The 22,810-nt window shown below is 49.1% G+C and overlaps 2 protein-coding genes across 12 annotated transcripts in view; one reads left to right on the forward strand and one right to left on the reverse strand.

Annotated features, from left to right (window-relative positions):
- The window catches only part of TMC7 (transmembrane channel like 7), a 48,990-nt gene extending 44,482 nt beyond the window's left edge, over nucleotides 1-4,508 (reverse strand). For all 9 annotated transcript variants that reach the window (XR_006889579.1, XM_046668637.1, XM_046668638.1 and 6 more), the window contains exon 1: nucleotides 4,379-4,508. Coding sequence is in view for 8 of the 9 variants with exons in the window: in XM_046668637.1 (XP_046524593.1) it covers nucleotides 4,379-4,445 (67 nt within the window). In the remaining variant the exon portion in view is untranslated. The remainder of the gene's footprint in view (nucleotides 1-4,378) is intronic.
- A 17,016-nt stretch (nucleotides 4,509-21,524) lies between these two features.
- TMC5 (transmembrane channel like 5) overlaps nucleotides 21,525-22,810 on the forward strand; it is a 74,764-nt gene continuing 73,478 nt past the window's right edge. The window contains exon 1 of one of the 3 annotated variants that reach the window (XM_046665369.1): nucleotides 21,525-21,601. The gene's annotated coding sequence lies outside the window, so the exon portion shown is untranslated. Of the gene's footprint in view, nucleotides 21,602-22,391; nucleotides 22,741-22,810 lie in introns of those variants that run through there. The other 2 variants (XM_046665364.1, XM_046665366.1) reach the window with 2 other exon arrangements.

Consider the following 22,810-nt stretch of genomic DNA (forward strand, 5'->3'; position numbering starts at 1 on the left):
CAAAAGGTGGAAACAACCCAAGCGTCCACCATGGATGAAGGGATAAACCAACTGTGGTACATCCATACCATGGAACATTACTCAGCCACAAAAAGGAACAGAATACTGACACCGGCTACAGCACGGACGAGCTGCGAAAACATTCCTCACGCTCAGAGAAGGAAGGCAGCCACAAAAGATCACTTAGTGTCTGATTCTATCAAAATGGGATGCCCAAATAGGCAAGTCCCTAAGACAAAATGCCGACTGGTGGCTGCCCGGGGCTGGCGGGAGGGGAAATGGGGGGTCACTGCTCACTAGGTGCAAGGTTTCCTTCCGAGGTGAGGAAAATGTTTCAGAACTAGATAGACGTGATGGTCGCACAGCATTGTGAATGTGCTGAATGTTGCTGAACTGCACGCTTTCAAATGATGGGTTTTGTTACGTGAATTATATCTCAATAAGAAAAAAGCTGCTGCGTGCAAGCTGGTTGAAGATGACCGGGTGTGATGTACTGAGTGGCCGGAATATTGCAAACATTTGGCAAAGGGGAAAAGCCACGAAGAGTCATTCCATTCAACAAACACAGAACACCCCAGGCATCACGGGGCTGAGGGGCTGAGGGGGAGGAAACGTCTCTGGGGGGGACTTGAGATAGAGTGGCGTCTTTGCCTCTTGGAGGAGGTGACACTCAAGCTGAGACCAGAATCGTGAGAAGCTGGCCGCAGAGGAGCAGAGTGAAGGGTGTGCCAGGCAGAGGGAACAGCGGCTGCGAAGACCCAAGGAAGGAAACGCTGGGAGGGACTGGCAGGTGGCTGGGCCTGTGGGGAGGCTGGGGAGGTCGGCAGGGGCCGGCTCAGAGTGACAATACTCTCCAGGAGCCCTGGGACAAGGTGGCCTTACAGCCTCTACTCCTATCAGAACCCCCACTTTACAGATGGGGAAACTGAGGCTCAGAAAAGGAAGTAGCTTGCTCAAGGCCACACCACTTATGAGACGGCAAGTCAGTGTCTGAACCCTGGTCTGTTCCATTCCAAAATTCCTGGTCTTAAAAACAATCCAACTGGAGAAAATCAAGAATACAGTTCAGGGCCGGCCTGGTGGCACAGTGGTTAAGTGCACACGTTCCACTTTGGCGGCCCGGGGTTCGCCGGTTCGGATCCCAGGTGCAGACGTGGCACCGCTTGGCAAGCTTTGTTGTGGCAGGTGTCCCACATATAAAGTAGAGGAAGATGGGCATGGATGTTAGCTCAGGGCCAGTCTTCCTCAGCAAAAAGAGGAGGATTGGAGGCAGATGTTAGCTCAGGGCTAATCTTCCTCAGAAAAAAAAAAAAAAAGAATATAGTTCAATGAATACTTTGACAGGGTGAGGCCAGCGGGCTGGGCGGGCACAGAGAAGGGACACATAGTCCAGCCTTTGGGAAGGGAGGTAGTTAGGGAAGGCTTCTGGGAGGAAGTGACACTAGATTGAAAGAAGAGGAGTATGCCTTGTAAGGAAGTAAGGGAATGGTGCCCACGGTAGAGGGAACCGAGGGGCTTTGCAGGCTCAGGAAGCAGCGTGGAGGCCATCTGGCAGGTGTAGGGGAATCTGGGCACTCAAACAGCAGCCAAATCGTGACGGGCGTCCACTCACCTGACATGCACTGAAGGCCTACTATGCACCCAGCACTGTGCTGAGCATGGGGATGCCATGTTGAGCCACCCAGCCCCTGGCCCACTGGAGCTCCTCCAGCAGGGGAGGCAGCAACATGAACAACAACGGTGAACATATGCATGGCACATGGCAGCCAGGCTCCAGGACACCCCAGTGGTCCTCTTCCAGCAATATCCTGACATTCAAGCGCTTATCTAGGCCCCCCCACACTGAGCAGGGCCAACCGGTGTGACTTCCCAGACCAGATCATAAAGGACACTACGGCTTCTGTCTTGCTCTCTCTTGGATCATCTGCCCAAGGCAAGCCAGCCACCATGTCCCAAGGACACTCAAGCTGCCGTCTGGGAGGCCCCCTGGAGAGGAACTGAGGCCTCCTGCCAACAGCCAGTGTCAACGCCATCCATGTGAGCAAGTCACCTTGGAGGGCATCCTCCAGCCCCAGGCGAGCCTTCGGATGACCGCATCCCTGGCTGACACCGTGACTGAGTCCTCATAAGAGACCCCGAGCCAGAACCACCCAGACTGGTCACTTGCAAATTCCTGAGCTACAGAAACTGAGAGAAGTGATTATTATTGCTCTCAGACACTAAGTTTGGGGTAATTTGTTACACAGCGGAGATAACGAATACAAGCACTTACTAAGTTCTGTATGTAAATTAACTCTTTAATCCTCATAATGAGCCCCTGAAGCAGGCACTATCATTATCTCCATAGGGAAAGGGAGGCACCAAGCTTCCTCAAAGACAAAACCAGTAAATGGGGAAATGAGGATTTGCTTCTGGGAATCAGGAGTCTACACTGACAACCTCTACACCATAGCTGCCAGTGTGGCTGCAGGACATTTCATGAATTCACTCATTCATTCACTCAACACATATTTAGTGTCTACCATGTGCCAGACACTGTTCTGGGTCCTAATGGGAACAAGACAAAGCCCCTGCTCTTCCTGGCACCCACATTCTAGAAGGCGAGTCAGCTAACGAACAAGGAAACAGTCAAACCAGGTGACTTCAGATGGCAGAAAGTGCTTTGAAGGCACGAGCAAGGTCAAGGGGAGAGAGATGGGGGCACTTCTTCAGACAAGATGGCTCCAGAGGTCTGCCTCTCTGCGGTGACATTTGAGCAGAGACCTGACAGGAGGAAGAGGCTGCCACATGAAGATCAAAGAGAAGAGCAGATGCAAAGGCCCTGAGGCAGAAACAACCTTGACAGGGTGGAGGAATGGAAAGGCAGTCAGTGTAGCTGGAGCAGGACAGGCTAAGGGAGGGTCATAGGTGATGAGGGAGAGAGCAGCTGGGGTTCCGTCACCAGGCCCTGTTGGCTACCATAGAAAAGCCTGGAGTTTACTCCCAGAGCAGTGGGAAGCCACTGGAGAGTCTTAATTAAGAAGGAGAGCAGTGTGATCTGTTATCATGTAAGAGGACATGCCTTTTCCATTCTGTAAACCAGCCGCCCTTTGTCTCCTGCCTCCCTCCAGCTGTCTTCCCATGATGCCCACACAGCGGGTCACGGCTTCGAAAGGACTACACAGTTACAAACGTGGTCCCTTCTGAGCTCCCACCCAAGCCAGTGGGGACCAGGTCGTAAAACATCATCTGGCCAAGGGACAGGGGAGACTTTTTGTCACAGGGACCAGCTAGGACAGTCATAGAAAGACGCTTAGGGAGTTCCCTCAAACCCCTACAAAGATCCAAGAAAGATGACTGTCATGCCTTCTGTAGGGGAAACCGGGGCTGGCACCCTACATGTGACAGACTGCGCTAAAATAAGGGAAGAGAAGTAAACACCAGCTAGAAAATACTTGAATGGCTCTTAGCGAAAGGCTGAAATGCAGAGGATGCCAGCAGTATTCCTAAGGGGCTGGAAAAGCATCAGCACCAGCCTGGGCTCACTTCTGATTCCTGAGCAGGTTCCCCGAGTCTGGGTCTCTCCGATGTCTTTTCTTCTGAACATGGAGAACAATGCAATCAGAAGGGCGCCTAAGTCTCTGTAACAAGATCGCTATTCTCAAACCGAAATAGAGAAAACACTGCAGATAAAGCTCACAGCAGGCTCTCATCTTTTTTTTTTTTAGGGGCAAATTAAGCTACAAATGCTACAGAGAAGCCCGCCCGGCTGCTGGCAACTTTTCCCACTTGACTGGGTGGTGGTTGTCCACATTTATGCAAAAATTCACAAAGCTGTACACTTCACTGTAACTTTCACCTAAGAAAAAAATATTACACTTGCCCGGCTACCATTCATTGTGCCTTTCCACGTACCGTGAGAGGCACTTCACACATTTTTCTCTCAGGGAATCCCACCAACATCCTATTCCCATTTTCCTGCTGAATAAGCTGAGGCTCAGAGAAGGCAGGCCACTTACCAAAGACCACACAGCACTAAACAGCCGAGGCAGAATACAGTTCCAAGTCTGCCTAATTGGAAAGGCTGAAATGTTTGGGAGGCTGGCACCTGGTACCGGAATGTCAGGGCTGGCAGGGATCCCAGGATCTCTCCATTTAACAGATAAAGTTATTTAGAGACCGGGATCCCTCGGCCGGTAATGGGAAGGCAAACCCACTACGGTCGGGACTCCCATTCTAGTGCTCCTTTAGGTAGGGCATGCGCCCTCTCAATTGGATGAGGATGGGCGGGCGGAAGGAGAGCAGGAATAAGAAAGATCACTTTCCCCAAAGCCAGGGGACCCGGCGCAGGGCGGTAGGGAAGGAGCTGGGGCCCCCGGAGCACGGGCCCGCCGCCTACCTTGGTGCACGAAGGGCTGCCTGCCGCGCCTGCCGACCGGGAGCGCATTGGCACTGGACTCGCTCATGGCTGCGCCGCGCGCCCCGCCGAGGCCACCGCCGCTGCCCGGCCTTCCCTCCCGGAGCCGGGATCCCAGGTTCCGGCGCCGACGTCACAGAGGCCGGGGCGGGGCGGCCGGGCGGCCCTTCCCACGCCCGCCGCCGCTGGACCACCGGGCGGGGCGGCAGGGATGGGCCGCAGCGGGGTGGGTCGGCGCGCCCCGCTGCGTCCCGGAGCGGCGATGGCACAGCCGGCTGGAGAGCCCGAGAGCCCCAGGAAGGCTCCACCCGGCGGCCGGGATAAGGCGCGCCCTCCCAGATGTCTTACTAAATGCAAGTGTCTAATAAAAATAACCCAGACGCCACACAAGTGTATCCAACAAGTTAGCATTCGGGCCCAAAAAGGAATAAAATATCTGTGCATGTTTGCAGAGGTATGAGATAGCCTTCGAGTGGGAGGCTGGATGAAAACGGTGCCGGGAAGGATTTTCACTGTATGATGTGTTTGTCATACCTTTTGCACCGTATGCACGTCCCATTGCTATACACTGATCCACGCACAGTTCAAAACATGAAGTTAAAAGTAATTGCCAAATATAGATGCCAAATAATTAAATAAATAGTACATATATTTGTTTATTATGCAAGTAATTGCCAAAGTAAATACTAAATGGGGAAGTCTGATAAATCTCCTGCACAGAAGAATTCCAAATAATTCATATAGATGCTTCAAGGAGGTGGAGCATAATTAAAACCGGTGGGCAGTTAGCCATTAACGATTAGGTAGCCAGTGACTAAAGTTTTTTAGGCAGTTATTAATTGTAGCTTTGTTATCCTTCCACCCATTGTTAGCTGAGCTGCTGGGGCAATATATTATCCGGCTTGCACTAGGTTCCTGCAGAAAACATACCTGATGCTGGGGTCCCCATGGTAACAGATGCTTGAGCTGTTTTTCAGAAACTAAGAGTCAACCCCTGTCCAGTTTAGGCAGGGAGAGACCACCAACCCAGCAAGTGGGCCTCTGCAGGTGTCCCATAGGTGACCTCCTGACCTCAGGGAACCGAAAACTCCCCCCTCAGATCATGCTAACACCATTTTGTGAACGTGCGTCCTGTGAAGAGCCACGTGGCTTGCCTACGCTTGCGCACGCAGATCATCGATTACTTCACTCCTCCTCCCCTCCAATCATCCAGCTCCACACTTCAGACCACCCTAACCCTTTATCCCATAAATGTCCCAAATCCCCATTTTTCGAGGAGGCAGATTTGAGATTTGCTCTCCCGTCTCCTCGCTGGGCTGCCTCGTGAATAAACCCTTTCTCTGCTGCAAACTCGTCATTTTGGTGATTCGCTTTTCCTGCAAGGGGGAAAATGAACCTGATTTGGTAACACGACTCCCCACTCTTTCAGTGTGGGCTGCACACAGTGACTTCCTTCCAAAGAGGACACTATGGGGCTGGGGGCAGGTAACTTTACCTGGATAACACGGGACAAACACTTCCTCAGACGGAGGATCAAGGTCAACATCCACAATGATGAGTCCTGTGGATGGCGTGCACCCTCGATGGGATGTGATGAGAATGACACTTTCTCTGTGGGGTCTTTCTCCCCAAATCCATAACCCCAGTCTAATCACAAGAAAAACATCAGACAAACCCCGAGCGAGGGCTGTTCACCAGGTACACAGCTCCACAAAGCTGTCAAGATCACCAAAAACACGAAAAGTCCAAGAAACTGTCACAGCCAAGAGCAGCCTAAGGGGACATGACGACGAGCGTGATGTGGCAGCTGGATGGGGATATGGAACAGAAAAAAGTGACAACTAAGCAAATCTGAGTAAAGTATGGACTTTAGACACAATAATGTGTCAACATCGGTTCATCTGCCGTAAGAAACGTACTATACGGATGTAAGATGATAATAATCAGAGGAACTGAGCCTGGGTGTATGGGAATGCTCTGTACTATTTTCAAAATTTCCTGCAACTCTAAAACTACTCCAAAATAGAAAGATTATATTTTTTTTAAAAAAAGCAATTGCCTGGTTCAAAATAAATGCTATTTTTATTGTAGTTAAGGGCAGGGTCACTGGGTTTCCAGTTAGAACCTAGTTTCCTATTATTCCCTGAGTGAGCTGGGCCACATGCCTCAACCTCTCTGAGCCTCTGTTTTCTCATCTGTAAAACAGAGATATGGTACTAGATCTCTGGGCTGTGGTGAGAGTAATCGCCTCAAGGGCCTGGCAGAGCATCTGGGGGTAAAAAACCTAATCTGGATGCCAACCTCACACTTACACAAACGAAAAGCCAAACAAAGATACAAATGTAAAAAGCAAAACCATGAAAGTACTAAAAACAGGGGTTTTGTTTTTAAGTGTCAGAGAGAGGAAGGCGTTACTAAGCTGGACCCAAACCCAGAAGCCAAAGGCATGATCAATTCAACTACAGAAAAATTTTAAAGTTTGCTGCGCAAACAATGACATTTGTACCAGGATGTTCCTTGCAGCGTTGTTTAGAATAGCAAAAACTGAGAGCAGCCTGAATCTCCACAGCTAGGAGGCCGGTTAAATAAATTTTGACACACACATACAGCTATTATAAAGCTCTATATGTAGACAGAAAGTTCTACATATATGTGTATAATTAAGTGGGAAAACAAGGTGCAGAAGTGCATCAGGTAAACTGCCATTTAAGTAAAGAAAGAACAAGAATATGTATACGTTTGCAAATGCACAGTATATCTCAGGACAAGGTGGGTATTTACTGATTATCCTTTTTTTTTTTTTTTTTTTGGACTGCATACACATATTACCTAGACATGCTCAAATTTTAAAAAATTAAACTTAAAGTCTGTGGCACAAAGGAGTGTCGACAAAGAATGGCTATTTCTACCTTGAGACACTGCCTCCGTCTTCCCTTCCTCACCAGAGACCACCTCCCAGCCCCCGATTCCAGCCCATAAATCTGGAAGGGGATGGACAGAACCTATTTTCTCTACAAATGGAAGAAAGAATAGGGTGGAGGCGGTGGTGATTGGGCTGGGAGCCCGGAGAGGAGGCTCAGGACTCCGGGCGCCCATCGCCCTCCTGCGGGTCTCACCTGGTACCCGGCCCTGCTTGGGTCTGCATCCTGAGCCGGCCGAGGCCGCAGCATCTCTCCGGGGCAGCGGAAGGACCCCAGACTCCCAGAGGAGACTCCTTCCTCCCAGGAGAGGACTAATTTTACAGGAATAAAAATAGGGTAGTTATTCCGGAAAAGGTCTCAAAAATCTCCTGTCTGAAGGAAGTGGAAGAGGAAGAAGTCTGGCAGAGGGACAAACAGAAATTCAGACAGAAGGATGGCGAGCGGGCCAGAAAGCAGAACCAAAAACGGAATCCTTGATTCCGTACACTGCATTCTTTCAAAGCGGGATCGGGGGCACATGGCTTGCCACAGCGCCCTCTATTGTCTGTCTCAGTCCTAGCACTTTATTTTTACTACTACTTTGTTTCCTACCCTAGCATATCAGCTTAGTGAGGGTCTCTTATTATTAGGGGAATAATGATAATAATAACTGCCACTTAATGAGAACTTACTATGTACCAAACCCTTATCGTGCATTAGCTCGGCTACCCTTCATCATCCCCCAGAAGACAAGAGGACCTTTCAATCCCCGTTTTATAGAGAAATGAACCCAGTGGGTCCTTGCTCCTTCCTTCCCCACCCCACCCAAGCACCGCCACCTCCGCCAAAGCAAAGACTGCCTCCTGACTGTCCCCCTGCCTTGCCCAAGCCTTGTCCACCCAGCGGTCAGAGCCAGCTTCTCGGAAAGGAAACTGACCCTGTCATTTTCCTGCTTAACCATCCTCTCCTGTGATGGTTTCCTCTTGCCACCTAGAATACGTACTCACCCTCCTTATCATGTGTGGACCAGACTTCGCAGGCTCGGTCCACCCCATCTCCTGCCATCTCCACCGTCCCCGGCTTCCTTTCTGCTCCCTGAACACAGCTCGCATGCTCCAGCCTGCGAGCTTTGTGTCTGCTGTTTCTCTCCCGCTGGGACCCGCACCACACGCTTGCCCCTGATTTTGTCTGCTTTTCTCTTCGCATGGTAAAAGATGGCCACGTCGCAGCCCGAAGTTTACATAAACCCTGAAGAGTGCATGGAGGTCTCTGGGTCGCAATTCCCAATCCGGGGAGGGAAAGTCTGATATACTTGACGTAAATCAAAAGTAAATTCTTGGCCCCATCAACCATGTTCTTACTGCAGGTTGTTCTGGTACGAACATGGCTCCCGGTGCATCTTACTGTCTTTCCTCTTCATCCCCCCACCAACTGCCATTCCACGAGTTACCTACAGCAGAGACACTCTGTAAACTGCAAATCTCTAAATAAATGTTATTGCAGTGGCTGTGGCTGTGTAAGGTTTATAACTATTGGAGTGCAAAATTGGACAAAGGAGAGAGCATTTTACATGCCACAGATGCAGGCAAAGAAAGACCATCATGGAAGAGTATCGTTTTAGTTCATTTAGCAAAAGAATTAGCCAATGTCTTTGCTACTCCGAATTTTCACAGATAATTTGAGTTTGCTGTTGGTCTGTTAGCTTTTTTACTCATTTGGCTGGTTTACCTAGACAAAGCCGCCGGCAAAATGTTTTCTTCACCTTCTGACATTTTCCCTGACCTGCACCAAATTTCTGGTACCTCCTGATTGATGAAAGCTTGCTCTAAAGATCACAGCTCTTTCATTTGCCAGCAGTGGTCACCCAGTCTGATTGTCTTAAAAGATAACGGGAATTTATTGGGAGGATGCTGGGCAGGACGGGGCTCAGCCTCAGAAGGAGATGGAGAGGCAGCACTGGAGGGAACCCAGGAGGCGGTGCCCTCTCCCCCTCTCTCATTTTGGCTTCTCTCTGAGGCTGCTGGTTCCTTCTCACACCACGACCCAGCTTTCTGCCTTTCTGCTTTCCAGGACAGGCGGCGGAAAACGGCTGGCCACAGCAAGAACTGACAGGGCTGACAGATCTTTGCTGTTGCTCTGTCTCTTTCCCTCTCTCTATCTGTGCTTTTCTGAGTAATTCCTAAGTCAGTTATTCAGTGTCCCACCAGCCACAGTTTTAATCACATTGGGGAGATACTTTCATGCAGGATTGTAGAATTTTCCCATAGATATCACCTCCGGAGAAGACAGCGGTGAGTGCGAATATGACCATGGACAGAAGAAGGAAGCCTTTGCTGTGGGTTGCTAACCCTTGGTCCTACTAGCTAGGATGTCTTCCTCCTCCAAGAGAGGCCCAAACGGAGGAGTAAGTGTTGAGTGTTGTGGCATAGATTTTGAGTCAGGAATTTGTTTCTTCTTCTTTATTAGGAAAAAGTGTTCAGTAATGGCAAAAAAAGAAAAAGAATGGGTATAAATTATTCTAAGGAGCCTGTATTAGGAATTCTTTCATTTGTAAGTAACAGAACATCCAGCTTGACCCTGCAGGGCATTTTGACTTGTTTAATAGGATATTTCAAGACGGGCTTGGTAGCTCATCGATGCCGTCAAGGTCTTAGGTTCTTTCTGTCTGCTTTGCCATCCATAGCATGTTGGCTTTTTGTCTTCATGGTTGCAAGATGGCTGCCACATCTCCAGACATCACATCCATGTTAAGATGGTAAAGAAAGATAAAGGACAAAGCCAGCAGAATTTGGCATTATGGCCACCCTTCGCTGTCAGGAAGGCTGGGAAGGTGAGGATCTGGTTTTCTAGCTTCTAGAACGGGATTAGGAATGAACAGTAGGTGGTCCAGCCAACAGTGTCTGCTTAGCTCTTCTTCAATAGCAAGTAATAGAAATGTTCGTAAAGGAGGGGTGACTATATTAAACCAGTTCTGCCCTGAGCCCTCTTTTCACTCCCCCACCCCAGCTCCTGGAGCAGGTGGGGAATCCTAGGCTGGAGCAGGCAAGGCTCCCTGGTCTCAGGTCCTCCCACACTGACTGTGCTTTCCTCGGAGGTCGCTCTGTCCAGGACACGCCGGGAGCAGAACCTCCACATCCACTGCCACCTGCTTTGCTCCTTCCTGCGGGATCTTTAAGAAGTCTGGGGTGGTGAACATAATGCAGGAGAGTAAAACAGGCTCAGGACCGTTCAGGAGCATCTGCGCCTAATGAAACAGAAGCCGGGACGACGTGGATGAACCTGATCTTAAAATGTGTCTCCAGACCCACAGACCACTCACGGGGGTCGCCGCAGGAGAAACCAACTTACCAGCTTGTCATAATTATAATAAATCTCCATTGCCGATCAGACTGTCATATATCAAAAATCGTAGCTTTCGGCCTAGTCATTTTATTTTTAGGAATTTACATTAAGAAAATATAACATCTGTGCACAAGAGTTACAACAAGGATGATGATGGTGGTGATGATAATGAAGCCACAATGAGCAGTTGTTTTCTAGAGGCGGCTCTTTCTATATGCTTTATGTGGATTAACCCATTTAATCCTTTCAGTAGCCCAATGAGGTAGGAACTATCATAGCCCCATTTTACAGATGAGGAAAATGAGCCCCAGAGAGTCCAAATGTCTTCTTCCACGTCATACAGCTAGGACGTGGTGGGGCTGGAAGTCCATCCCGGGGAGTCTGACCCCAGAGTCCACGCAGTCAACCACTGTGTTTTTACAATGATCCTGATGAAAGTCTTCTCAGCACTGTTTAAAATATAAAACAAACCAACAAAAAGAGGATGTCCAACAATAAGGGGTCGGTTGAATAAATTACGGAGCATCCATTGAATGGAATACTGAGCAACTGTAAATGATGTAAAATAATTCACATAATGACGTGAAAAAATGTTCACAGTATGTTGTAAGTGGAAAAGACATTTGAACAGAATATAAAGGATCTAATCTCATTTTAGTAAAAATGTATGCGCATGCACGTGTGTATAAATTAAAACAACCACACGAAGACCCTGGCAGTAGTTATTTCTAGGTGATGACAGTAGAAGTCTTTTTTTTCTTATTGCTTTTCTGTATTTTCCAAACTTTCTACAAAATTGCATTCATCATTGAGAAATGAAAGTTATTATTTTGAAATGTATTAGAGGATAGCTGTTCTTTATCCGTATGCTTTCTCTTGGGTCAAATTCTTTTTTTTTTTTTTAGGAAGATTAGCCCTGAGCTAACTGCTGCCAATCCTCCTCTTTTTGCTGAGGAAGACTGGCCCTGAGCTAACATCCGTGCCCATCTTCCTCTACTTTCTATGTGGAACGCCTACCACAGCATGGCTTGCCACGCGGTGCCATGTCTGCACCAGAGATCCGAAACAGTGAACCCCAGGCCACTGAAGCGGAACATGCACACTGGACGGCTGCGCCACTGGGCCGGGCCCTTGGGTCAAATTCTTAACAGAAAACCACTGAACATACAATTTTTATCGTTGCTACGACTGGTGATGATAATCTAGCCCCAGGACTAACTGGCAGTGTGGTCACAGACAAACCTTCTCACCCATGGCACCCTCTGATTCCATGTGTGCAAGACAAATGGATTGGAGCAGTGATTCTCAACCTGGGGTGGTACCTCCTCCTGGGGGGCATTTTGGAAATGTGGAGAGGAGGCTTAGAAGCCATCATGAATGGAGGATACTGCTGGCTTTTAATTCAAGGGGGAAAGCCAGGTTGGTGGGTCCCATTCCACACGATAAACATCCTGTTTCCTGGGACGCCCACCATCCAAGAGCCAAGCAGACACGCCAGCAGGTGAAAACCCGTTCTGGTGATCTGAGGCGAGAACCAAACTCCATCTGACAAGTAAGCACCTGGTATCTTTGTGTGATTTGCGCACGCACTGAAGTTTCCAGGGACGCAGCTGCTATGTGCGTCGTGAGGCGAGCAGCATGATTGGATCCCCAATTCTCCCAAGAGCTATTCACCGTTTCAGAAAATCAAAGCCGCTCAGGGTGTTTGGGTTGTCACTACCACACTCCTGTGTCGCTCTGCTCTTGCAGCTGATGCCTTTGGGATGTTTCTTCTAGAAGCCGTCCCCGACTTCATTACTTCTCTGTTATCATAAAGTTCTCTTGTTTTATCCCTCCTTTCTCGTGGAGCTGGGGCAGTACACTGTCTGGTTCTCTATATTAGTTGTGCAGGCAATGCCCTCCCTCCAAAGAGCCACGTGACCCCCTCCTGGGCCACCCCCACCCTCCACCTCCCGGACCCCTTCACCTGCTCTGTATGTTTCCTTTTTGCCATGGCAAGTATCACCTTCTAACAAACTACACAAGTCATTCTTTTATATTTATTGTGTGTCTCCCACTAAAATGAAAGCCCCTGAGCGCAGGCATCCCGGTCTGTCTGGGGTCACTGACACATCCATGTGCCTGGACTCTCTGGGCCACCGCAGGGCTCAGTCGGTGACGCCGGTTGGTTGCATGAGTGGGTCTGTGAAGGTCATTTTAGGATCGTAAAGGGGACTGCAAACTCTGGGTCAGCTCCTGATGGCCTTTTCTCGGGACCCTCTTGAAATGTGGAAAATAACGGGGTCGGGGTGGGGGAATCTCTCTTTCTGGTACAAATTGCTCCGTGGTGTTTAAATGTGAATGCTTCTTTATTTGGAGTCATGAGGGGCAAGGTTAAGGCAAATTGCAAAGTAATTCAGAAAAGGTCAGACACCTTTGGACGGGGAAAGGCCCAGCCCCCTTTTAGTTGTCCAGGCTCTTGGCTGCCAGCATAGGGCCCCCTCTCAACAGTTTGTTCCCTGCTGGAGAGAGCTCAGCTGCTGTTTGAAAGACCTGAGAGTTTGCGGTCCTGCCTCCACACACATGCACATGGGCACATGGGCGTGTCCCTTCCCACAGGGCTCAGAGATGGACCACTGGCCCATCTGGAAAGCTCTTCCTGCCTCCCAATTCCTACATCAACGCAGCCCTAAACCAGCCCTTCTTCTCACAAAGCACTGACCATGTCCCCATCTCCCTGGGATGACCCAGTTTTAATCCCATCCAGCCAAGAGCCGAATCCTAACAGAGGCCACGATAGGTATTCCCCTGGGGCTGCTCACAAGCCTAAAAACCAGCCATTAGAGACCCCCCCCCCAAGGCCTGGTGGCCCCTTCTGTGTTCTGTGACCCAGGAGGGAAAACCGCTGTGTCAGCTCTTTTTTCCACACACCACCGAACTGTGGAGCACAGGACAATTGCTACATGAAATGTTCATTACAAACCCCTGTACATGCATTTGTGTGTGTGTATGAGTGTGTCAAGGTGCAAGCCCTTTTTCTTGGGAAGGACTGTCTTATTCCGATGCTTTAGCCTTCTTTTTCATGTTAAAATGTCCTATTTGCTGCGGAGAGAGGTGGATAAGAGTGTGGGCTCTCTAGCCAGACAGGCTGGGTTGACAGCTCTGCCACTCACTAGCTGTGTGATCTGGGGTGAGTTGCTAAACCTCTCTGTGCTCCTATCTTTCCATCTATCAAATGAATCTAATAATAGTATCTACCACCAACGCAGAGCTGGGACTAGAGAAAGGCAGGCAGGGCACAACATTGACGGAGTCACTCAGGATTTGCCGAGTGCTGGGTCAGCACCTGAGAGTGTCTCCCACCCTTCCCTTCCCCCTCCGCATCCCCAACCTAGTCCCAGTCCAGCTCTTAAGGTCGTTGGAGCAGCATAATCAGGTAAATCTTTGTAAAGCACTTAGAACAGTGCCTGGCCCATCATAAGTGTATATAAACGTTTGTTAAATACATCGTTTTTTTCATTAAATGTGTTAGTAAATAGTAGCGTTGTCTTTTCTTCTCTTTATGTAATTTTGTCCTGTGTTGGCCTTGTAAAAAAAAAACAAACAAAAAACCAGCTGGTGACCCTAAATTAGTTCCCAAAGTTTGTTGGAGAGTTTTACTGCTTTGATTAGTTCCGGTTGCATCACCCCAGGGGGCACACGATGTCAGACCCCCCCCCCCCCCCTCTTGGTGATGTTGTTTGTCTGCCACATTGAGGTGGTGAGTTTGGGAATTTTAAAGCACTAAGTCTGGAACATTTTGACTTGCTAACATTCGGGTTATATCTGTAAATTATATTCCTTTTGTTCACATTTATCCTTCTTTAGTGTCCTTCCTTGGGGTCAAGATTTGGACCGATCAACTCTTTGCAATTTCAGGAAAAGTCAGCTCCTGGAGCAGTTTGTGACCATGAGCACGAGACAAACAGTGTCTGCACAGCAAAGAAACTGTGGGCACCTCATTAAGGAAGAGACCCAGGCCTGCGCCACCAAGGGGACAAACCTTCTAATGTGACACAGCTTCTCCTGTTAACTGAAGCTGTTTGTCACTGAACCCAAACACAGGCTCATTTCCCCACCACGCAGGAGGGCCAGTCAAGAAAAAAGCTGAAACACCAGGCTGATGGCAAGGAAAGAAGTTTATTACGGAAAAGCAGCCAGACAAGGAGATGGGAGTTAGAACTCAGAGGTACCTCCTCGAAGGGAAAAAGGTAGGGGTTGTTATCTGGGGTTTTAGGTAGGGGATGGGGAGCATGTGGCCCTGCTGGTTGGCGCCTTCCCACCTGCTTGTGTTTGGCCTTGAAGAGTGAATTTCTTTTCCCTTGACTGTCCGGACTTTTCTGGTTAGTTTTCATCTTCAGCCTGTGTTTTGGCCTTGTGAGGTTGAATCTTGACGTCTGGACCTTGACTTCCTGGAAAGACGGCTCACTCATATACTCAGGAGAGACAGAAAGACCTGGTTAGTATTGAACAACGATTGATTGTGCTGCGTATGCACAGCTGCAGTTGGCAAAGCTTATCTCAAAGTTTTCACTCTAAGGAAGATTTTTTTTAACGTCTTTACGCTTGGTTTCATATTCAGGAGGAAAGATGCAAATTCAGATTGTGGGACGTTCCTGCAAGGCTGCTGGCCTGGACATTTCAAAAATGCCAGTGTCTAGGGGCCAGCCTGGTGGTGTAGTGGTTAAGTTCGAAAGCTCCACTTCGGTTGCCTGGGGTTCACGGGTTCAGATCCTGGTTGTGGACCGTGTTACACACCACTCATCAAGCCATGCTGTGGCAGTGACCCACATACAGAATAGCGGAAGATTGGCACAGGTGTTAGCTGTTAGCTCAGCAACCATCTTCCTCAAGCAACGAGAGGAGGATTGGCAGCAGATGTTAGCTCAGGGCCAATCTTCCTCACACATACACACACACACAAAAAGCCAATGTCTGGAACAATGAGAAAAAAAAAAAAGATGGGACAAATGACAGATTAAAGGATTGAAGGAGAATAAAGAGGCATGAAACTAAATGGAATTCATGATCCTTGATTGGATTCTGGCCTCGGTTCCTCCCCATCTGGGCCTCTCCACAGGGTAGCTTGAGCATCCTCACAACATGGCGGCTGGCTTTTCCCAGGGCAGGTGATTCAAGGGAGAAAGCAAAAGGCAGAAGCAGCAGTTTCTTTTATGACCCAGCCATGGGGGTCACATACTGTCATTTCCACAATATCCCATGGGTTACACAGATGGGCCCTATTCAGTGAGGGAGGAGAATTCACAGGGGCATGACGACCATCGGGTGAAGCTCCTTGACAGCCATCTTGGAGGCCAGTTATCACAGTACCTGCCTCACAGGGCTGTTGTGGGAATTAAATGCATGAATATATGGAATGGATTCCAGACAATCCTTGGTATACAGTAAACGCTCATAAATGTTAGATTTTGTTATTATTGGCCCACAGCGTGGCAGCTTCACTTTCTTCAGCCACATATCACTGTCACAATTTTTAAGGTAACAATCTTCCCATCTTTAATCTAGGATTCCGCTCAGAACCACCTGTGGAGTTTTCAGTTTAATATTACCTTTTGAAGCAATTTTAAATGGTTTTTGAACTTATGAAAATAAGAATGCTTGTTCAACTTTATAGAAATATGTACAACATGTGCCTGTTTCCAATGACACAGAAACACGAATAAAAAGTACCAACCCTCTTCCTGCTCCATCCTGTTGTCTTCCCTGGGAGGAACCATTTCTAAGTTTATATTCTTCTGATCACTTCATCCTAATTTATAGACGTGTTACATTAATATTAAATAATCAGGATTCTCGCGTATATATGGGTCAGTGATGTAGAAATTAGTCGAACAGTTTATGTTGGGGGTCACGCGTGTTATGTTGACGCATTTAGATGGCAGCCTCCAGTCCCACCCCCTCCCCATGGCCTGACCGCTGAGAGATTTTTTCTAAGCATTAGGGCGGTGTTTTCATAATTTGTGACTCCACGTGCGGTGGATTAATGAAATCGTAACATAGTTTGAGCCAAATAGGCCCGTTGGCTTGACTCCATTTCAAGTCTGCAGTGCGGTCTTGAGGAAAGTGTGCGAGCTCTGAAGTCAAGACAAGCCTGGACTCGGAGGCTGGCTCTGATGCTCCCTGGTGGGGTGACCTTGGGCAAGTTTTGCTTTTCTTTGTTCATACTAATCTCTCTCCCTCAGTCTCTATATTTGCAAAGCCACCTCATGAGGGTGTTAAATGAGGTCCTACATGATGTCAAGGACCAGGCAGGCTCCTAGCCAGAGGGACTTGGTCTGGATTAACTCCCTTCTGGGCGCTGCACCTTGCGGACAGACGGCAGGACTGCCCACAAGGAGGCGCAGGTGAGCACGCCCGAGCGGATTTCAGCCCATCGGTTGAGCACAGTCTCAGGGGCCACCTTTGCTTTCATTGCAAGCATCCTTGAGTGGGTAAACAGCATCCTGCCGGGAGATAGCAGAGTGAAGTTGTGTTTGGAGGTAATGAGTGCTCCAGGGGGTGGCAACCGCTCGCCGCTGCCTCTGGGAAGCCTGCCTTCTGGTTGCTATGGAAGTTTCACACCACTCTCTTCCCAAACGCATTGAGTCAAATCCCTTTTGTGCCCCAGAGCCGTAGTTTCACCACCTTTACCATACATGGTGTCACACTTTCCAGTCCCTCCCCATCAGGTTGCCTGAAGAAATCTGGGCAGAGCTGAGGGCCACTCCAAAAAGTGCTTGAATGAACACGAAGTAGCAGGCTTATATTTTTAAAAATTATTTTTTAAACCAGCTAATCACGACATTCCAGATCTCATCTCATTCGACCCTCAGGACAGCCCTATGCGATAGCTACTATTATTATCCCTGTTTGATGACTGGGAAAATGGAGACACAGAGAGGGCTAGCAACTTTCCCAAAGTCGCACAGCTAGGGAGTGACAGAGGTACGTTTCAAAGTCTTGTCTGTCCAGACTCCACAGCTTGCGTGTCTAACCTCTGCACACAGAACCTTCCTGCTTGAGATGAAGAAACCCGGGCTTGGAATTGGAAGACGTGTCTGAGTCACAGTTCTTTTACCACCGTGTAAATTGGTCCTGGGCAAATCCCCTGGTTTTGCCTGTTTCTCCACCAAAAATGGGGTCTGGGGAGAGCGTAATTCTTCACTAGGTGTCAAACGTGATAATGGGCGTGAAGGTACTTTGCAAACTGTAAAGCGAGGTACACGCACGTAAGGGGCAGGCTGACAAAGTTGGACATGACGATGGAGGGGACAATTAGTTGCGGGCTGTAGGGTCCTCACTGAATTTGCCGGTTGGTTTACTTCCTTCTCCTGTCTTACCCTTAGCCCCAGTGGCTGCATTCATTCAACAGACATTGAGTACCTACTGTGTGCCAGGTACTGTTCTGGGTGCTGGGGATTCAACAGTCAGAGAACAGAGCAGACAGAGGTCCCTGCCTCAGAGCTTACATTCTAGTGGAGGGAGGCAGACAAGACACACGTGCACCCATAATGGGTCGGGTGGGGATGACCGCTTTAGGGGAAAATAAGAGGAAAGAGCAGGGAGAAACCCAGGCTGGGGGCAAGAGGTAGATGTCCCTAGAGAGATGAAGAAGACGGACACTTGATCTGTCCCGAGAGAGAGGAGGGAGCGAGTGATGGCGATTTCTGAGGGGATGCTCCAGGCAGAGAGAAGGGCGAGAGTGGCAGCCCTGAGGCAGGACTGTGCGGGAGCGCTCCAGCACCAGAAAGGCCAGCGTGGCGGAGCTCGGTGAGTGAAGAGGGGAGCAGGGGGGATGAGGGCAGACAGGTGGCCTCACAGGCCATGGTGGGGACTTTGGATTTTAACTCTGGGTCAGGTGGGACCACTGAAGGGACTCGAGCTGAGAAGGGGCAGGACCTGACCGTGCCTGTAGCAGCATCACCCTGACTGCTGGCTGGAGAACACATGATGGAGGGACAAGGATGGCTGCAGGGAGACCGTGAAGAGGCCGGTGCGGCAATCTAGGGATGCGGGCGCCCTGGACCAGGGAGGTGGCAGCGGACACAGTCAGAAGGGGTCAGATTGTGGACATAACTTAAAGATCCGACCAGCAGGACTTGCTGACAAAGCAGATGTGAGGAGTAAAAATAAGGGAGACATCAATGATTTCTGTAAAGTTTCTGAGATGAGAAACCACCTGGATGGATGGCACTGCCACTTCCTGGGAGGGGAGATTGTGGGGAAAACAGGGCAGAGAAGGGACCCTCGGGGTCCATTTTAGCCTTGTTGGGTTTGGGAGGCACCTGATTTTACATGAGAAGGTGGCTCCTGCTTCTGTAAGGTCACATTGCAAAAGGGCATGCTTACAGAGATGGAAGGAGTTTGTGACTGCTGTGCAGCGTATTACAGCATATAAAATGGTTAGCGCGGTCACTGGCATGTAATTAAATTTTGTTTTATTTAACAAGCGCTTATACAGCTCCTACTGAATGGTGTGGTGGGCCCTGTATATATATCATAACTCAGTGTATATGCTCCCTCGCTAGATCCTCAAGATGGCCCTGTGTGGTCGGTCCTCTTATTGTCCCCATTTTACAGATGAGGAAACCGAGGCGCAGAGGTTAAGGAACTTGCCCGGGATTATGAAGCCTGTAAGGATATAGCAGAGCTGGAGTTTGAACCCAAGTAGTCAGGTTCAGCATCCCTGCACTTGACATTGACGTTAATGAAGTAATTAACTAAGTGAATTAATTTTTGGTACATGTCGGCTGTTACTATCATCGTTATCATCCATTCTATTCACGAAGTGGGAAAGTTCGAGAGAATTGCACTATGTAAAATAAATTCAGACGCATCACGTGGTCTGTTGCCCTGGGATCTTTTCAGGGGCTGCCCTCCCCGCTCCTGTTTAACTCGAACTCCGAGGTTGGCCGAAGCATCGCTTCCGTAAAGAAGCCTTCCAGACACCCAGTAGCCCCCAATGGTAAATTCTCACAGTACCACCCACCCCTCCTTGGTTGCAGTAATCACAATTGCATTTACGTCATCATACACTTTTTAAAATTGTGGTAAAACCCAGTAACATTAGGGGCCGGCCCCGTGACCGAGTGGTTAAGTTCCCGGGCTTGCTTCAGTGGCCCAGGGTTTTGCTGGTTTAGATCCTGGGCACGGACATGGCACCACTCATCAGGCCATGTTGAGACGGCATCCCACATGCCACAACTAGAAGGACCCACACTAAAAATATGCAACGATGCACTGGCGGGCTTTGGGGAAAAAAAGGAAAAATAAAATCTTAAAAAAAACCCCAAAACCTAGTAACATTAAATTCACCATCTTAACCATTTTTAAGCGTACAGTTCGGTAGGCTTAAGCATATTCTCATTGTTGTGCAACAGATTTCTAGAACTTTTTTTTTTTTGAGGAAGATCAGCCCTGAGCTAATATCCACCACCAATCCTCTTCTTTTTGCTGAGGAAGATTGGCCCTGAGCTAACATCCGTGCCCATCTTTCTCTATTTTATATGTGGGACGCCTGCCACAGGCTGGCTTGATCAACAGTGTGTAGGTCTGAGTCCAGATCCGAACCAGTGAACCCCGGGCCGCCGAAGCAGAGTGTGCAAACGTAACCGCAATGCCACCGGGCTGGCCCCTCTAGAACTTTTTCATCTTGCAAAACTGAATCTCCGTATCCATTAAATACTAATTCTCTCCGTCCTCTCCCCTCAGCCCTTTCTACTTTCTGTTTCTACCATTTTGACTACGTTAGCTCTTCCCATCAGTGGAATGATACACTACTCGCCCTTTTGTGACTGGCTTAATCACATAGCATAATGTCCTCAAGAGTCCCCAGTGTTGTAGCATGTATCAGAATTTCCATCTTTTTTAAGGTTGCATAACGTTCCATTGTATGGATATACCACCTTTTCTTTACCCATTCATCAGTTGATGGACATTTGGGTTCCATCTACGTCTTGGCTATTGTGAATGATGCTCCAATGAACATGGGGGTGCAAACGTCTCTTTGAGATCCTGCTTTGAATTCCTTTGTATGTATACCCAGAAACGAGATGGCTGGATCATATGGCATTTCTGTTTTTCATTTTTTAAGGACTGTCCATATTGTTTTGCACAGTGGCTGCACCACTTTACATTCTCACCAACGGTGTGTGAGGGTTTCAATTTCTCCACATCCTCACCCACACCTGTTGTTTTCTGCTTTGTTGCTAGTGGCCATCCTAATGGACGCGATACGATATCTCATTGTGGTTTCGATCTGCGTTTCTCCTGTGGTTAGTGATGCTGAGCATCTTCTCATGGTCTTGTTGGCCATTTATGTATCTTCTTTGGAGAAACGTCTGTTCAAGCCCTTTGCCCCTTTTTAAACCTGGCACTTTGCTTTGTTGTTCTTAGTGTTGTTGAGTTGTAGGAGTTCTTTGTATATTCTGGATATTTACTCTTTATCAGATATATGATTTGCAAATATTTTTCCCCATTCCTTAGGTTGCCTTTTCTGTCATTGTGCATTTTATTCAACAGACGTCTGTCACCTGACCTGTCAGCTCTGAGGCCACGGGCAGTATCTCTTTTGCTCACTACTCTATCCTCCAGTGTCTAGCTGTTGGAGGAGGAGGTCATCGAGACGACGTGACCACCACTTGACCCGCGTGCTGGACCCGGGCAATCAGAGGCTCCTCACCCCCTCCCCTGTCCTTGGAATGTACGCTCTGTCCACTGTTCCCACAGGGGGAGCCGGTTTCAAGAACGCAACCTTGAGAGAGAATGCGTTGTTGAGACCATCTGGATGGTATATGAGACTGCCTCCTATTAAAGCGTCTATATCAACCTTGGAGACTCCAGCAGGCTGTGGCCACCCGGGACATGTCAGTTCCCTTGCTTGTTAGAGCTGCCACCTACCAACCTGGAGTCCTGCCTCTTTCTTCAGTCTCTCCTTGCCCTCCAGGTACCAGGGGCCAACTTCAGATTTTATCCTGGAAGTTCCTGAGTTTGAGAACCAACACTAGCGCCTGGTGGGTCCTAGGCCTTCCCCAAATGTTTCCTGAAGGAAATAAGGAAGAGCTGAATAAATTCTAGAATGGAGAACCGGGAGAGGTATTCCGGAACACCCCGTGGGTTCTTGCCCAAGGCCAGTGTTATCCAATAGAAGGATAATAGGAGACACACAGTTTTAAACTTTCTAGTAGCTGTACTTTCGGAAAGGAGAGGGGCCGGCTTTGTGGCCGAGTGGTTAAGTTCGCGTGCTCTGCTGCGTGCTCTGCCCAGGGTTCGGATCCCGGGCGCGGACATGGCACCGCTCATCAGGCCACGTTGAGGCGGCATCCCACAACTAGAAGGACCTGCAACTAAGATATACAACTGTGTCGGGGGAGGGGCGGTTGGGGAGATAAAGCAGAAAAAAAAAAAAAAGATTGGCAACAGTTGTTAGCCCAGGTGCCAATCTTTAAAAAAAAAAAGAAAAGGAGAAACGGGTGAAATTAATTTTAATAATATATTTTATTTAACAAACGATATCCAAAATATCATTTTAGCATGCTATCAATTTTAAACTTGTTAATGAGATTTTTAAAAAAATTCCCTTTCGGTCCTACGTCTTGAAAACATCTGTGTTCCTTGGAACTACAATTTCAAGCGCTCGATAACCACCGGTGGCTGGTGGCCAACGTTTTGGAGAGCCCAGCGGTAGCCCGTGCGCCCTCCGGGTCCCCTGAGCGCTGCAGCACCCACGCCGGCGCGCAGCATCTGGCGAGCGCTTGGTGAGGTCTGCTCGGTGGAAGGGGAGAGAGAATGCAGACTGGGGCCGTGAATAGTGGTCTCGGGTGCCAACAGGTGCACTAACCGAGAGCTCGCAGGAACTCGGCTCGATTCCAAGAAGAATGCGATCTGCCCTCCGTGCAGGAAGTCCGGCTCCGGCGCCAGGACGCGCACCCTACCCGCTGCCCCAGGCCCGAGTGGCCGACGCGCCCCGCGGGCGAGCAGACAGGGCGGCGGCCGGAGCGCCAGACACAGGGGACGCGACAGCTGGAGGGAGGCGAGACCGGTTCGCCAGGCCCCGGGACCAGCGCAGGGACTGCCCCCCGCCAGGTATCCACCGAGACGCGGGGGCTTGGCGAGAGGGGATCGATGGAAAGAACGGGGCGCCCCAGGAGGGTCT

The sequence above is a fragment of the Equus quagga genome, chromosome 7, assembly GCF_021613505.1.
Source record: "Equus quagga isolate Etosha38 chromosome 7, UCLA_HA_Equagga_1.0, whole genome shotgun sequence".
Taxonomy (NCBI): Eukaryota; Metazoa; Chordata; class Mammalia; order Perissodactyla; family Equidae; genus Equus; species Equus quagga.